Source organism: Chiloscyllium punctatum, chromosome 11 (assembly GCF_047496795.1).
Source record: "Chiloscyllium punctatum isolate Juve2018m chromosome 11, sChiPun1.3, whole genome shotgun sequence".
NCBI classification, from domain to species: domain Eukaryota; kingdom Metazoa; phylum Chordata; class Chondrichthyes; order Orectolobiformes; family Hemiscylliidae; genus Chiloscyllium; species Chiloscyllium punctatum.
Window position 1 is genome coordinate 97,281,580 of NC_092749.1, and position 14,118 is coordinate 97,295,697.

At 40.2% G+C, this 14,118-nt stretch overlaps 1 protein-coding gene across 1 annotated transcript in view; it reads left to right on the top strand.

Annotated features, from left to right (window-relative positions):
- Positions 1-14,118, top strand: part of mthfd1l (methylenetetrahydrofolate dehydrogenase (NADP+ dependent) 1 like) — a 171,826-nt gene that overhangs the window by 72,039 nt on the left and 85,669 nt on the right. Inside the window, exons 18-20 of the mRNA XM_072581340.1 lie at positions 1,730-1,870; positions 4,929-4,997; positions 8,249-8,360. Coding sequence (XP_072437441.1) covers positions 1,730-1,870; positions 4,929-4,997; positions 8,249-8,360 — 322 coding nt within the window. The remainder of the gene's footprint in view (positions 1-1,729; positions 1,871-4,928; positions 4,998-8,248; positions 8,361-14,118) is intronic.

Below are 14,118 nucleotides of genomic sequence, written 5' to 3' on the forward strand. Positions count from 1 at the left end.
GAACCAGTTGTACGCTATCAGAGTCTTGGCAGAAAAGAAACACTGCAAGATAACCAGTGATTATTCTTGTTTGTTTTAAAATTTTTGATAAAAGGTGTTTTCTCAGAGATGCAAGAAAAATACTTCAAATCATTCTTGGGCATAATAGACTATGTACCAAGTGCACTAATTGGGACCAGTGTACTTGGTGTTTGTTGGTCAATTTAGATATGGTAGACTGAAGGGCCTTTTTCTATGCTGTATGACACTATCTGATTAAGGCTTGGCAGAATTCCTAACAAACTGCACAACGTGTAACTAACACTGCCACCAACTGGCTACAAATGAAATGTTATTAGGTTGTTACAGAACAATTGATGGAAAAAGAAAGCCCAACATAAGGGTAAGGTTTGCATATCTGTGGAGAGGGAGGAAAGTGACTTGGGGTAAGTGGACAGCTCTCTTAAGGAGCTGGCATGGCATTATGGGCCAAATGGCCTCCTGTGTTGTAAAATGTGATGATTAATTTAAATCCAGCTGTTCCACGGAGACTAGTTAGATTCCAATCTAGTGTCTGTTCATACCTCCTAATTTTACAATCCACTATCTTTATGGCATAAAACTTGCTGAGGTGCCAAATGGACATTTGATCAAAGCTTTCCCATTTCTTGGGCAGTGTTTTGATTAGATGGATCTCTCCAGGGTGTTGTAACTGTATGAAGATCAGACAATATGTGGATAAATGAATGCAGCCAATCTGTTTGGGAAATGGCTTTAACTGCCCTCGAATCGAGAGTCACTATAGCATAAGAATCATTTGGTCTATTACATTCACACTGATTATCTGTAGAGCATTATTAGTGTATTTAAGATTAGTGAATACACTCTTCTTCCCATTCCCTGCTTTATACCCACTGTCCTGTTACTCTATTTCCCTCTTTTGATATCCTCCAACTCCTCTGCATTTCTTGACCAAAACATTAAATATGTGCCCTTTACGTCTTTGTACAATGAGCTAATGGCAACAGCTTTTCTTGGTCCACTTGTCTAAACCTGCCATAATCTTGTATTCCCTTTTATTAAAATTTTCCCTTGATCTCCCTTGAACAATAACTTGTTTTGTGTTATCATAGAGTTTTTCTGTCTGTGTAGTTTTTCTGTGATCTGAAATTAGGTGATAATATAGTCATGGGGATGGATGAAATTAAAATACTGATCAAGCATGATCTAATTGAATCATAGATTAGGCTTGAGAGGGTTGATTGTCAGGAGGACAGTTGGTTCTAATTAATGTCACAGTTTTTTTTAAAATCAGTGTATTGAACATGTTAAGACATACGTATTGGGGTAGAGGGGACTTGAGCCTGGACCTTTTGGCCCACAGGGCACTGCTGCAGCATTAAAGAGTTTGAATTAAAAAAGTTTACAGTTTGGGAATTGATCATGGTAACTATTACAAAACAAAATGAGGACTGAATCTGTGACTTTAAAAGTAATGACTCAACAATGTCACCTTGCCTTGCATTGAGTTATTCCCTGGTACATAATCTATATGTTTTGCCAAGGATTCCTCTCCTTCTCCTGAGTTCAGCAAATTGATTGTTGTAAGTCTACAGATGAAAAACGAACAGGAATGGCCGCAGATGAACAAAATAAAACCAGTTTAACTGACTCTATTCGATCACTCTGGCAGATATACAGTAGCTGGTATGACCTTGAGTTGTTCTAACTTGTCTTTCTTCTCATGAAGTGTCAGTTTGATATTGCTGTTGCCAGTGAAATCATGGCAATCCTTGCCCTGACCAATGGCCTGGCTGACATGAAAACTCGGCTTGGTAGAATTGTGGTAGCCAATGACCGGAAAGGACAACCAGTTACTGCAGAAGATCTGGTATGTACCAATGGTGTTGTCAAATGCCTGGATATTTATATATAAATGACTATATGCAAGGGAGGTGATAATGCCAGATTACAAAAGTTAGCTCTGTAATTATCATTGGAAAGAGGTCATTTCTGAATGAACTCAGTTTATGGATCTGGTGGACGAAAGAAATGGGGACTTGTATTTACACAGCACCTTTTTATAAACTTGGGGAATCTCCAAGACACTTTACAGCTAATACTGTAGTTATTATTCTAATGTAGGAAATGTGGTAATCAGTTTGCCTACCAAGCTCCTACAAACAGCAAAGCAACAATGAACAGATTATTTGTTTGAATAATTTTTTTTGAGGGATTAAATATTGGCTAGCACAGCAAGGAGCATTCCATGTACCCTTTTTTTGATATAGTGCTATGGAGTCTTTCACATCCTCTTCTTCCAGGCGGAGGGTCTCAGTCTATTGTTTCATCCAAATGTTGGTGCCTCTGACAGTGTTTTACTCCCTTGGCATTTCCAGCCTAGATTAGCCATTAAATCTAGAGTGTTGGTTAAACCCATATCACTTTGACATGGAGGTAGGTGTTTTCTACAACTGAGCCAATCTGAAACTAAAAAAAGGTTGTCTTCTTACATATTTAATGTATTAATGTATTTTCCAGTAAATATTCCTTTAAAATTGTAATGAACTTGCTGTTTGTGTTCCAAATAATTAAATGATCCTTTTAAATACAGAATAGTTTGAGTCCAACAGGATAGGTTGCCAATGGTGACTTTTCTTGTTTACTTAAATTCAGTATTTTTCTTAACCTTAAAAGAAAGTCAGGCACCATCAGAAAATACTCTCAATGACAATTAACATTGAATTCACCAGCTTCCAAACTTCCCCAACCCCCATCTTATCCTAAGTCCAGGTCTCCCTCTCCACTCCTCCCTGTTAACCTGATCCTCCCTGTCCATCTTCTTTCCTTCCCACCTATCTGCTCCACCCTTCCTACTGACTAATTACAATTACCTCCCTCCTCTTCCCCCAACCCCACCCACTCCCATTATTTATTTTGCAACTCCCTTCCCTCCGCCAGTCTTGATAAAAGGTTCTGACCTAAACTGTTGACTCCCTTTCTCCTCTGCTGCTTGATATGCTGTGCTTTTGTAGCTCCACTCTGATCCTCCGGCTTCTGCAGTTCTCACTATTTCCAGCACTGAAGTCTGACTGACTGAAGATTAATACTTTTGGAATCCCATCAATTTTTATTTCTTTGTAGACTCTCAAAGGTTGGAGCTTTGTACCTCTGTTGAGGGGTTGTTCATTTACTGAAAGGTTGGTGGGAGGGAAGAAACAGCCTATTATAGAACATATCTTCCCAACCTCTAATTGCCTCCAGCCCCTCAAGATCTCAGGATTCTGTCAACCCTGGCCTTTTACACATCCCTAATGTTTAATTTTTCTACTATTGGTGGTTCTGCCTCTGCTTCTAAAGTCTGGAATTCCCTTCTATCCCTCTGACTTGTCTGTTTCTAAGACAGTATATTAATATTCCCTCTAAACTTTTGTGTCCACTATTCTATGACTCATTTGACTCTGTTTCCATTTTTGTCTGCCTGATCAGGTGTATTTAAAATCCCATGACACTTTTTTTTTGTAGAAACATAGATAATTGGAGCAAGAATGGGCCATTAAGCACTTCAAGTTTGTTCCACCATTCAATATGATCATGGCTGAATATCCAATTCAGTACCCTGTTCTCACTTTCTCTCCATCCCCTTTGGTCTCTTTATCCCTAAGAACTATACCTAACTCTCTCTTGAAAACATTCAATGTTTTGGCGTCAGCTGTATTCTGTGTAAACGATTTCATCGGCTGACCACTCATTGTCTCAGTACTAAATGGCCTATCCTGTATCCTTAAACTGTGACCCCGCTTTTACAAAGGGAAGAATAACAGACACTGCCTTAATGCTATTCAATTAAAAAAAAAGTTGCTGCTGACAGTGTAGTCCTGCCTGTGTACTTCACAGAAGTGTATCTTTGCATTGGCTTCTGGAGGTGGATTGGAACCCATGTCCTGCTAACTCAGGAGAGTGTGCTACTGGCTCAGCTATGGCTGGATGGTAGAATTCACCACAATTCATTGGTTTGCTTCTGTCAGTATGGCTAGTCAATTGTTCACCCATGAGCTTCTGGAGTTCTGCAATGTTGTTCACTCTTTTTTTTTCCCCTTAGACTCTTCTGCTCTCTGCTTCTTCCGAATTCCAGATTTTCATTAGATAGGTTAAGCTACGTAAAAGACAGTGCAAAAATCAGTTGTCTTAGAGCTCTGTAGCATGGAAACAGACCCTTTGGTCCAACTCGTCCATGCCGACCAGATGTCCGAAATTAATTTATTCCCAGCACCCGGCCCATATGCCCTAAACCCTTCATATTCCTATACCTATCCAAATACCTTTTAAATGTGTCACTTCCCACGTGGTCACTGCTTTGTCTCTCATCCTCCTTTTTAAAGTGCCGTTGGTTTGATTGCTTTTGCTTTTCAAATTTCCAAAATAATGCATAGCTTATAAAACAGTAATTACTACTCCCAGAATTCGAGGAAATCCACTCCAACACTGATCCTGGGGGGGACTTGAATGGGTTGATGTGGAAAAGCTAGGGGTTATAGTTTAAAATAAAGCCCACCTGCCCATTTAAAACAAAAACGAATAAACATTTTACCCCTCGGAGGGTTGAGGGTTTTTGGAACGCCCCTCCTCAAAATTGAGTGCAGTTCCGTTGATGAGAGGTTGGAATCCCTATAATGGTCTAACTGGATAAGAATGCAGATTTCATCATTCTTAAGAGCATTAGTGAACCAACTGAGTTTGTAGAAAATTCACAGTTGCATGGTATTGGTTCTGATTGATTCCATTTCCAGATTGATTTTTGTAGACTGATTTCAAATTCTCAAGCTATAAATGCAGAACTTGAACTTGTTTGTTGCATAAGTAGTCCATATCTGAGAATTTGTCTACTTCTGTCCATCTGAAGACCACACTTTTTTTTAATAAGTAATTTCTCTGCTAATTTTGTGCAGGGGGTTACTGGTGCACTAGCCGTTCTGATGAAAGATGCTCTCAAACCAACTTTGATGCAAACTCTGGAGGTAAGAACATAAAGAACGCTCATAGACCTAATCCCAGGAGGGCCTCCCCACTGAGTTTGGAAAAGAAGCAACATGTAATGCCTTTCCTTACCTAGGATGTAACTGGCCAGTTAACTCATTTTGAAGTGAAATTACTATTCTAACACAGGATTTCAACAGCCAATTTGTGCGCAATGTGGTCGCTCAAACAGCAATGGAGTAATGGTTAGATAATTTGGTTTTAGTGAAGTTGGCTGAGAAATAAATTTTGGCCTGGACTCTGGGATAAATATACTGTTGTTCTTTGAATAATGTCAATGAAACTTCTATGTTCACCTAAAAAAAGAAAAGTCAGCTTGCCATCTTAAAAGGCAGTGCAGTGCTCAGTACTGCACCAGTAGTATGATTCCAAATTATATTGTCAAGATCCTCCCATAAGTTTGAATTCTGACCTTCTGACTCCAAGCTGAGAGTTATTCGTTTGAGCAATGATTAACAGCTAATAAGGTACATAGGCACATGGTTAGACCATTTCTCGCTTTGAGACCATTCTGCTATTTAGTCACACCATGGTTATTCTGTGCCTCAAGTCTTTTTATTCATCTTTGTTCCATACTCAGCAAAAATCTGCCTTTATAAGAATTAGAATTAGATTTTATTGTCACATGAACTCAAGTATACGAATACAGGAGCACAGTGAAAAGTGTACAAAGTGGCCATTCTCCAGTCCCATGTTGGTTACAAGACCAGAATTTAAAAAACAGAAAAAAAATCCAAACAGTAGGTAAATGTACAGATCTTAAAGTGTAAAGCCTTATCTGCATAAATATGTTTGGAATGCTCAGCCATCAAGGCAGGCACTCAAGCCTACTCTCAGACTGGAGTCTAGGTCAGCCTGTGGACTCTAGTGGACTGGCAAAAGGTAAAGTCTTTGAATGTACACCAATTGTAAATATTTAGTAAATGGGCTTTCGCAGCTAATACTTATTCTCTCTCTTGCTGGAACCTGAGGGCTCTTATTCTTTATCTCTGTCTCTTGCTTTTTTTTTATTTTCATGTTTTGAGGCTGAGAACTTTGCATTATGGTGCTTTCTCTAGTGAAGGGATGGCTCATATGTTCACAGATAGCGCTTGAGGGGTCTGTTAAGGGTCACAGAAGGAAAACAAGTTCAAGCTGGTTATTTTTGAAGCTGAAGTCATTTATTATTTTTGTATATATGAAGTAATTGTATGGATCTATGCAAAAATAAAGGTCATTTAAAAAGAGCATGAGAAATACTCAAAGGAGGTGAATGAGAATTTATGAACTAACTAACTAGAATATAATTTTGTGGGGGAAGTCTGTCATAGATTAATCTGTTTTGCACTCAGTCTTTTTCAACCAATGTTGATAACAAAGATGCAATGAAGGTTCCTCCTTGTCCTTGTGGCCTTCTGAAGACATACAAAGGCCCGTGACATGTCCAAAATCTCTGCATTTCTCCAATTTGGTCCCATGACCAATCCAAATTTCCATACCTTTCAATTGTTGGAGGTGTCTTCTAGTGTGCCAACCCTGAAATCAAGGATTTCCTTGCTAAACAAGTGCCTTTCTACCTCCTCCCCTCAGATTCTCCTTGAAATATACCTCTTTGACCATTGCTTTTATCATCTATTGTGACATCTCCTCATGTGATTGATGTCAGATTACATCTTGAAACTCCTTGGCACATTTTACTACATTGAAGGCACTTTATAGATTAGTTGTGGAAACGACTAAAACCCTTGCACTGTTTAGGATGGAGTATCCTATGGATTGGCCTTAAGCAGGTTAAAACCATTGAGAGTTCACAAAGCAGACTGGTGATTGGTCTGCAAACCATTCCACAAATTAATCGTATTCTCCAAAGGAAGGATGTGAAGATCTACAAACTGTCAATGTCAATTCAGCATGTGCCCCCATCTGTTTCCTCAGCTGAGCTAAGTGGTATCATGAGTGAGAATCTGATTGAAACTTGAAAATCTAAGTATATTTTCAGTTCAGACGTACAATGGGAGGACAGAACATAGCAACTCAGTTTCCTTTGGTTTACTTTGTCCTCTCTCAGAGATGGTGCATCGTTTTCAATTATATTTCTCTGCTCACCCCAGGTCTGCCACATGACACAGATCTCGGTTCATATCGGGAATGACCTTCTACTTCTAATTTGTTGATCAATCAACTTGATATTTAACTTACTATCAGCACTTGTATTTTGGAGAGAGGAATAAAGAGGCTGCCGCTCCTGTAAAAATTAAAACTCTTAAGTAGCATAGCATAGAAGTAGCAAAGGGTTCTCTGGATACAAATTCATCAATTGTTAAAAGTAACAATTTAAGTTAACACAGCAATAAAAGTGCAAACTGAACTCTAGGGTTCATTTCTACACCAATATTAGCTGTTGTTCAGTTGATAGCATTCTCACCTTAGAGGATTCTGTGTCCTATAGGAGCTACTCCAATTACACCTCATTGGAGTAGTGTGCTGGATATCAAGCCTCACTGTTCCCAGAGTTGTTACAAGAGATTTTAAAAAGCATGCAAAATTCTCCAATTTAGGACTTCCATACCGAGGTCGACAAAGAAGAGACCATGTTTATACATTTCACAAAACTGACACCTTATTACAAGTAAATAGACTTCAACAGAGTTAAGCAGTTATGAACTATTGCCATATTCCTCCACTAGTTTAAACACTAAGCTCCTTTTAAATCCCAACCCTCAACAAAACAGTCAGATTACTTGCTTTCTAAAAAGTGCAACAATTCTTCTACAATCCTTAATGTTATTTTCCTGTTTTAGTCCACAATCTAAAATAAAATATCAAGATATTATCCTTACACTGGCCAAATGTAAATTGTTATCAAAAGTAACCAATGAAGTTTCCTTCTTTCAGGTTTGTTCAATATTTATAACCACTGTACAACTATTTTGGATTCTAATCCAGAGTTATAAATCTAACTGTGACAAATCATGTATTTTGTACAGATAATAAGGGCTGGTGTCAGTGTTCCCTCTAGTTTTTGCTGTGCTTGTCCTGTTTGTTGGGCTACATGCTACATTCCAGATTGTTATGGTTTACACATCTTAGAGGGAACATTGGTGGGTGTTGTTGCTGCGAGTTTGCTGTGCTTCAGAGTTAGAAAGAAGTTTTGAAATTCTTTCTGTTGTAGATGGTTGTTATTGCTGATACTATGTGTCTCTCTTGATTTTGAACACTTCTCTCTTCATTTGTTTCTCTCATCCACCCTAAGGGGACCCCTGTGTTTGTGCACGCTGGACCTTTTGCAAATATTGCACATGGTAGTTCTTCAATTCTAGCTGACAAGTTGGCACTGAAGCTTGTTGGCAAGGAAGGGTTTGTGGGTAAGTAGATTGCTGTATCATGATCCTCATGTTGCCCTATAGAGACATCAATGGATTGGGTGAGTGGACAAAACTAATAGATTAAAAGTTCATTAGTGGGATGTTTGAGGTTATCTACCTCAGACCCAAGAAAGATGGTCAGAATATTCTCTAAATGGTGAAAACTTAACTGTGGCAGGACAGAATATTTTGGGTTGAGAGTGGATTCTTCCTCTGTCTCTGCCCACGCTGCGACCTTGAATGTTTCTACCTCTGCCTCCATGCCCACCTTTTCAACCAAGACACCCACCCACCCACTGAGGGCCCCTTTTCCCGTTTCCAACATACTCCATCCACCTGGACACCCCATGCCGGCGTTGACCTCTTCATTTCAAACTGTCGCTGTGACATTGACTGTCTCAACCTGTCCAACCATCTCACCCACTCCAACCTCCCACCCTTACAACGCGCAGCCCTCCACTTCCTCCACTCGATCCCCAACTTCACCATCAGACCCACAGACGCAGTAGTAGTGTGGCATACTGCCCTCTACACACAAGCGCCAACTCGCAGAATTACTCGTCAGTTCGACAACGCCCAGCTGCCCACACCCCACTACTGGCACCTTTACCTGCCACTGCAGGAAGTGCAAAACCTGTGCACAAACCACTTCCCTCACCTCCATCCAGTGAACCAAAGGATCCTTCCACATCTGTCAGAAATTTATCTGTACCTCTACCAATGTCATCTACTGCATCTGTTGCATCCGGTGTGGTCTCCTCTACATCGGGGCAACAAGACGCCTCCTTGTGGATCATCTCAGAACATCTCTGGGATACCCGCACCCACCAACCCCACCACCCTGTAGCTGAACAGTTCAACTCCCCCTCCCACTCCATCAAGGACATGCAGGTCTTGGGCCTCTTCCACTGCCAAACCGTTACCACTCAACGCTTGGGCAAAGAACGTCTCATATTCCACCTTGGGACCCTGCAACCACACAGGATAAATGTGGATTTCAACAGCTTCCTCATTTCCCCTGTCCCCACATTATCCGAGTCCCAAGCCTCCAACTCAGCATGGCCCTCCAGACCTGTCCATCACTTTCCCCCTCTGACCTATCACCTTCTCCCTTACCTTCATCCACCTATCGCGCTCTCAGCTATCTTTCTGCAACCCCCCTCCCATTTATCTCTCAGCCCGACCCACAAGCCTCATTCCTGATGAAGGGCTTAAGTTCGAAACGTCGATTCTCCTGCTCCTCGGATGCTGCCTGACCTGTGCTTTTCCAGCACCACACTCTCGACTCTGATCTCCAGTATCTGCAGTCCTCAGTTTTTCCTAGAATGTTTTAGGTCTCCAACTACATAAATCATTCAATCGTAATATAAGTAAGTTTGCACAATGCAAGTTCTGAAACACTTTTAATGAGGAAATGAAATTTTGAGCTTTATCTCATGGTGGCTGGGCTACAAAGGAATAGATGTTATGCTATAGTTGTATTAAACTCTGATTAGGCCCAATTCTGGAAATGAGATGGCATCTTTGTCACAGAAGAAAGTATTGACCTTGCAAGGGGTTATCACAAATTCACCAGAAATATGCCAAGACTGAAAATTAAGTTATAACCTTGGATTGTGTAGTCTGGGTTTGTATTTGCTCAAGTATAAAAGATTAAAGAGAGATTTAAATGATGTTTAAGATAATTAAATGATTTGATCATTTCTTTGCATCTACCTTCTTCCCTGTGGAAGGGGATGCCAAAACAAGTGGCATAATCCTAAAATTAGAACTAGGTTATTCAGGGCTGGATGTCAAAAAGCATTCCTAAACAGAAAGGTTACTGGAAATCTGGAACTCTTCTCCTAAAAAGCAATCAGAATTAGGTTAATTGAAAAAAAGACAAAATAGAGTATAATTTTTTTTGTAGGTGAAATTACAAGTTAATTATTTTTATCCTAATTGAATGTTCGAATGGACTGGAGGGGCTTGATGGCCTGCTTCAGTTCCTGAAAAAATTCCACAGAGGCTGGTACCCCATCACCAAGTCACCCTTTATTTACATAGTCCTTGATTATACTGTTGCCTCACACAGAGTCAGGCACCAGAGTGTCAGTATCTCTGACACTTACCCTTTTTATAAATTAAACAAAAAAGCAAAAGAACTGTGGATGCTGAAAATCAAACAAAAATAACTGAACTTCTGAAGTTGTTCTCTGGACCTGAAACATTAACTCTCCTTTCTCTCCACACGTGCTATGAGACCTGCTGAACTTTTTTGGCAACTTCTATTTTTGTTTTCATCCTTTTTATACATTAGCCAGTGCTCCCTGATTGAAGCTGTTAATCTAATCCAATCGGGGAACTCATTGAGAGGTCCAGCTGGTTGACCTTGTCACAATCACTGTCATTCCAATGAATTCATGTCTATTACAGGTGATGTGAGAAGGTAATTGTTAAATGTCATCAACTGGCTTGCAATAGAAGGGAAGCGAAATTGGTTGTCATGTTTTACATGAGTGATGTGTTGAGATATGTTGAAGAGTAAATATTTGGGAATTGACAACAGTTTACCTTCAGTGTATTTTAAATTGGAAAATGAAAAGCAATGCAAATTTCCACATATATGCCAATGCCATTCAGCTGTACCTCATTACTGCATCTTCTACACATCCACTTTCTCGGAGTAAATTGTCAGATGGTGCAATAAAGGATGAGCCGAAATGTTCTCAAATTAAGTAATAGCATCAGTCTTCCTAATGCTTTTACTTCCCTTGACAAACTGTGTTCCCTTGTCCTTAACTCATTGCTCTCCCTCAGAAGCTGAACCAGGCTGTTTGAGACCTTAGTTGTTTGTTCCAAACTTGTGCTTTGGATGTCAATGCCACTGTCAAAGTCATTGTTTAATGCCCATCCATAAATACTCTGAGAAGATGATGGAGAGCTGCTTTCTTTAACAATTGCAACCCATGTGGTATAGGTGCCTTCACATCCCTATAGGAAGGAAGGGAGTTCCAATATTTTTAGGCAGCTTCATGACGAAAGAACAGCTTTATGTTTCCAAGTTAAGACGGTGTGCGGCTTGCAGGTGAACTTGGAGATGGTCGTGTCTACGTGTTTGTAATGGTTGTGGGTTTGAAGAGTGCTGTTGGAAGTGCTTTAGGGAGACCACCTGTAGATGGTACACTCTGCTTTTATGCAGAACAGCCCTGGCAGGAAAAGTGAATGTTTAAATTCATGACACATAGAAATAAACTTCCAGTCATATATCTGCACAATTGCTAAGCCTGTTTCTACTGCTGTAATGTTGCCTCTATCCTTCCATCAAATCAAATGCAGATTAAATTATTATCCATATTTTTGTTACCTCGAGAGTCAAGCATTCAGTGCCCTCTTAGCTGGTCTCCCAATCTGCTTTTTGTAATCTTCATCCAAATCTCTGCTGCCTGTGTCCTTTAATGTATAGAGTTTGACCAGAAACCAACAGCTCAAAAGACAAATGGGCAATCACTGGCTGTGGGACAGGGTTAGATCAGATAAAGCCATGGTGAGTTCAAGCTGGCCTTCATGAGCTTTTAGGATAAATGTTTCTAAGACTGAGAGGATACTCATTGTGCAGATATCTTGAGTGGAGCTCACTGAATATTGATTTTCTTCATCAGCATTTGGTCTTTGTAAAACTAATCAGCAATCGCATTTCTTAACATTTAGATATTGTTTTCTGACGATCTGGAGCCCTACATAGTTTCTGTCTGGTGGTTTTTGCAGAGGCCATGACTCAATCACACAAGGAACTACATTGTTGGTATTCGTGCAATCTTGTAACAGTGCAAGTGAGAGTTTTGCAGTGACGATTGGCAAAGCAGTTGGCTTAATTACTAGTGCTCACATCTAAGTCGTGAATTCAAGTTCTACTCCAGAGATGTGCGCGCACAAATCGGGCTACGAATCCTGGTGCAGTGCTGAGGGAACATTGCTCTGTCAGAGGTACCATCTTCCAGATGAAACATTAAATTGAGGCACTCTCTGTGCTTAAAGTAAATATAAAATACCTCATGACACTAATGGAAACAGTAAGGTTATTACCTTAGTGCCCTGGCCACTCTTCATCGCTTAAGCACAAAAACACAACTTAATCTTTCAGCAATCCTTAAATTCTAGAAAAGACATACAAAAACTGCCTATGCAAGATCTTTATTAAGTAAAGGAAGGAAACTGAAAACCGGTAACTATAAGTATTATGATACAGGGTAAACCCCCCCCCCCCCCCACCCCGCTAATTTAAACCTGTAACACAAAAGATTTATTCTGTGCAGTAATCTGTGAACATTCGAGAGGGGAGACCCCTCACACCTTCATAACAATAACTTAAAGTCTACTTTTGGGAAAATATTAGAGGAAATTTTAAAGAATTTGATACCAGAGCATTTAGAAATACATAAAACGATCAGGCAAAATCATTATGGCTTCATGAAGAGGACATTAAAAGCAGGATAGATGACAAAGAAACGATGGATGTAATTTATTTGGATTTTCAGAAAGTATTTGATAAAGTGCCATACATTAGGCTACTGAAGAACCCATGTGTTGGTGTTAATGTGTTAGCATGGATAGTGGATTGGCTAAATAATCAGACAGTAGGGATAGCAGTGCATTTTCAGGATGGCAACCTGAAATTAGTTGTCATAGGAATCAGTGCTGTGGCCACAATTATTGACCGTATATGTTCTTGACTTGTATAAGGAAAGTGAACGGACAAATAGCCAAGCTTGTGGATGACACAAAAAGGAGGTGAAAGTGACAGATGGAATGTGAAATTATACATTTTAGTACGAAGAATAAAGGAGCTGAATATTATTGACTTAGTCATAATCATAGAGATGCACAGCATGGAAACAGACACTTTGCTCGGCGTGGACAAGTTGGACCAGATATCCCGACCCAATCTAGTCCCACTTACCAGCACCTGGTCCATATCCCTCCAAACCCTTCCTATTCATATACCTATCCAAATGCCTTTTAAATGTTGCAATTATACCAGCCTCCACCACTTCCTCTGGCAGCTCATTCCAAAGAAGTACCTCCCTCTGCGTGAAAAAGTTGCCCATTAAGTCCCTTTTATATCTTTCCCCTCTCAACCTAAATCTCTGTCCTTTGGTTCTGGACTCCCGCACCCCAGGGAAAAGACTTTGTCTATTTATCCTATCCGTGCCCCTCGTGACCTCATAAACCTCTATAAGGTCACCCCTCAGCTTCTGATGCTCCAGGGAAAACAGCCCAATCCTATTCAACCTCTCTCTACAGCTCAAATCCTCCAACCCTGGCAACATCCTTGTGAATCTTTTCTGAACCTTTCAAGTTTCACAATATCTTTCCAATAGGATGGAGACCAGAACTGCACGCAATATTCCAACAGTGGCCTAACCAATGTCCTGTATAGCCGCAACATGATCTCCCAACTCCTGTATTCAATACTCTGACCAAAAAAGGAAGCATACCAAATCCTATTTACCTGTGACTCTACTTTCAAGGACCACTCCAAGGTCTCTTTGTACAGCAGCACTCCCTAACACCTTACCATTAAGTGTATAAGTCCTGCTAAGACTTGTTTTCCCAAAATGCAGCACCTCGCATTTATCTAAGTTAAACTCCATCTGCCACATCTCGGCCCATCTGATCAAGATCCCGTTGTAATCTGAGGTAACCATCTTCGCTGACCACTGCACCTCCAATTTTGGCATCATCTGCAAACTTACTAACTATACCTCTTAAGCTCACA